Source organism: Eurypyga helias, unplaced genomic scaffold, assembly GCF_000690775.1.
Source record: "Eurypyga helias isolate BGI_N326 unplaced genomic scaffold, ASM69077v1 scaffold34746, whole genome shotgun sequence".
Taxonomy (NCBI): Eukaryota; Metazoa; Chordata; class Aves; order Eurypygiformes; family Eurypygidae; genus Eurypyga; species Eurypyga helias.
The window spans coordinates 2,321-4,852 of NW_010255278.1; the positions used below are offsets into that span (position 1 = coordinate 2,321).

At 57.0% G+C, this 2,532-nt stretch overlaps 1 protein-coding gene across 1 annotated transcript; it reads right to left on the reverse strand.

The window, feature by feature from the left end:
* Positions 1–457: 457 nt before the first annotated feature.
* PPAPDC2 (phosphatidic acid phosphatase type 2 domain containing 2) lies at positions 458–2,527 on the reverse strand (the record flags this gene model as incomplete). The annotated part of the gene is made up of 2 exons (XM_010153282.1): positions 458–828; positions 2,188–2,527. Coding segments are annotated over 2 exons (711 nt in total), but the record flags the coding sequence as incomplete, so codon positions are not given.
* Between the last annotated feature and the right edge of the window lie 5 nt (positions 2,528–2,532).

The following is a 2,532-nucleotide window of genomic DNA, read 5'->3' on the forward strand; positions in this document are numbered from 1 at the left end:
CCAGCGAGTCCCCTCCAGGCAGACATTACGGAGCAGGCTGTGCAGGGCATGCTCACAGCAACACAATCAGTGTATTTACAGCACACAGAAACACGGGCACCTGCAGAGAAATCTCTGCAAAGCCACGGCTACCACATACACCACGGGCTAATGCAGCGGGTGCCCAGCCAGGGCATTCACAGTATCAGCAGTGAGCTGCCGGATGAATGTGCTGAGCCCTCCCTGGGCTCTGCAGGGAATGGTTTTTCACGGGAGAACAGTCAGGGCAGCCACTCGGCCAGCGCACACCCTGCCTGACAGGCGGGCAAGACAGCACCAACGTCTAAGTGCGGGACCCAGGAGCCTGCGGCACTGCTGGTGTTGGAGTCTTGGCGGGATAGATGGGGTCTAGGATGTGAGTTCAAGTCCTGGCATCCCCTCCCTATGCACGCCCCTTCCTTTGAGAGGGACCCAGCCATCAATGGCTCCACAGCGCAAAGAGGGCAGGCGCGCTGAGCGGGGACAGCCAGCAGTACTCCACCACGCCGTACAGCGCGTAGCCCAGCAGCAAACCAAAGAGGACGTCCGTCACGTTGTGCCTGCCCAGCATGACCCTCGAAACGCCGACGACAAGAGCCCAGAGCACCACGAGGACCCGCAGCGGGACGGCGAGTACCAGGTGGTGCAGGACGAAGCGGCAGACCAGGGCGGCTCTGGTGGCGTGGCCGGACGGAAAGGAATACTTGTCCACCGAGATGGTGACAAACATGTCCATCTTGTTGTGGGTGGGCCGCCGTCGCTTCACCAGCCCTTTCACCGCTGCCACCAGCACGAGATCCAGCAGCAATGCTAGGAGACATAACAGCAAGTGAGCAAGAAGGGAAGGGTGTTTTTTTTCCCTCATGGAAAACAAGGCAAGAATCAAAACAAAGCCATTGGCTAAGAAAACAAGCACGTGACTACCAAGACCTGCTCAGAGAAGACGGTATTTCCCACGGCTACAGTGCTTGGGAAGGGAGAACACAGCACTCGCCCAGCACTTGGCTTTCTCCAGCACAAGCACTTCTCACGCAACGCCAGACCCTCTGCTCGGCTGGCACCCGAGCGTGTAAAATCTGATCTCACCGTGACTCAGGGCTCAAAATGACACTTAATCTGAAGGCAACAGAGGGGTTAAGATTCCCCACAACTCCCTTCCGGACAGCCCATGCTGACTCAGCGTTGCTTTGCCTACTCTGTGGCTGGGGTCAAACTGACCCAGGTGAATTATCAACCCACTTCAAGCACTCGGCTGCGGCTCAGGGTGAGGGGCTCCGAGCTCGCATGGTGCAGCCAGGGTGTGAGGGGCTCATTTCTGCTTGTTACTGGGTACCAAATCTTTCAGTCACCTCAGTTCATTCCCTTTGGTTAATCCTTTAAGAACTAATACTTTTTTTTTTTTCCATACATTAGGTCAGAGGCCTCCAGGTTCCTTCCCACAGCTCCGTTGTGAGCCTGTAATTTAACGCTGCGCTGCCAGATAAAGGGTAGAAACCCATATGTTTACCACCAAGCAAATTTAGATTCAAGTAAGTGCGAGATACCAATTATCTGTAACTTCCTAAGAGTGTAAGAACTAGGAAACTGAAAAGATTTGCTGCTGTGAAGCTATTACAGTTTCTAAATGAGCGAAAAATAAGAATCTAAGTATACCTAGTGATGCTGGGAGCGACGGTGGTGGAATATTGTACCACATGAGAGAGAAAACACAGGTTTTTTTATACCACGTTTCCTCGCTGGCTGATACAGGTCAACCCACACAGGTGCTGCCTGCGGGGAGTCCAAGGCTGCAGATGTCTGTGTGCCAGAGCAGCTCCTCAGGGAAGGGGCTGGTGGCTTGCAGTGGGAAGCCGAGCCGGGAACGCACTGTTCTGATAAGCTGAAGAGCTAAAAGATTACAGCTTCCCTGAAAGTTTTGTGCAACGGCAGGAGCAGCTTAGCTGTCAGGAGTTTCACAATGTGTGGCTGGAGCTGTGACAGATGAGCCATAGCCACACCACCAGCTCTCCAGCTGCCAGGTTACTCGCTCTGGCACCAGGCACCCCACGTGAGCCTGCACCAGTTACTCAGCTCTCTCCGCTCTGCCCCATCCTTTGGGTCCCATCCTTCCCCCCACTGGCTCCAGCCAGCCCCTGCCTGCGGAGCCTTTTGGTGGGCCCCCAGCCTCACCGAAGAGCAGGTTGAGCAGCACCTCCCTGGCTGCTGAGCTGTCACTCTGGCAGAGCCCGTAGAAGGTGCCCAGGAGCCAGGGGATGCCATGTCCCGAAACCTCGATGACCTTCATGATGGGGCGTGCGCTGCCCCAGGCCGAGCCCTCTCTGGCGCAGACGCCCAGGCGCTTGGAGGCCCAGAGGTCGATGGCGAGCAGGGAGCTGAGGGCGATGCCCAGGAAGGAGGGATTCAGCTTCATGCAGTCCTCCTCGGGCAGCTGGGCCGCCGCGGAGCTGCCCGACTCCTTCCGGCGCGACGGGCTGTCCGGGGCGCCGGGGCTGCGCTGGCTCACGAGGGACAGGA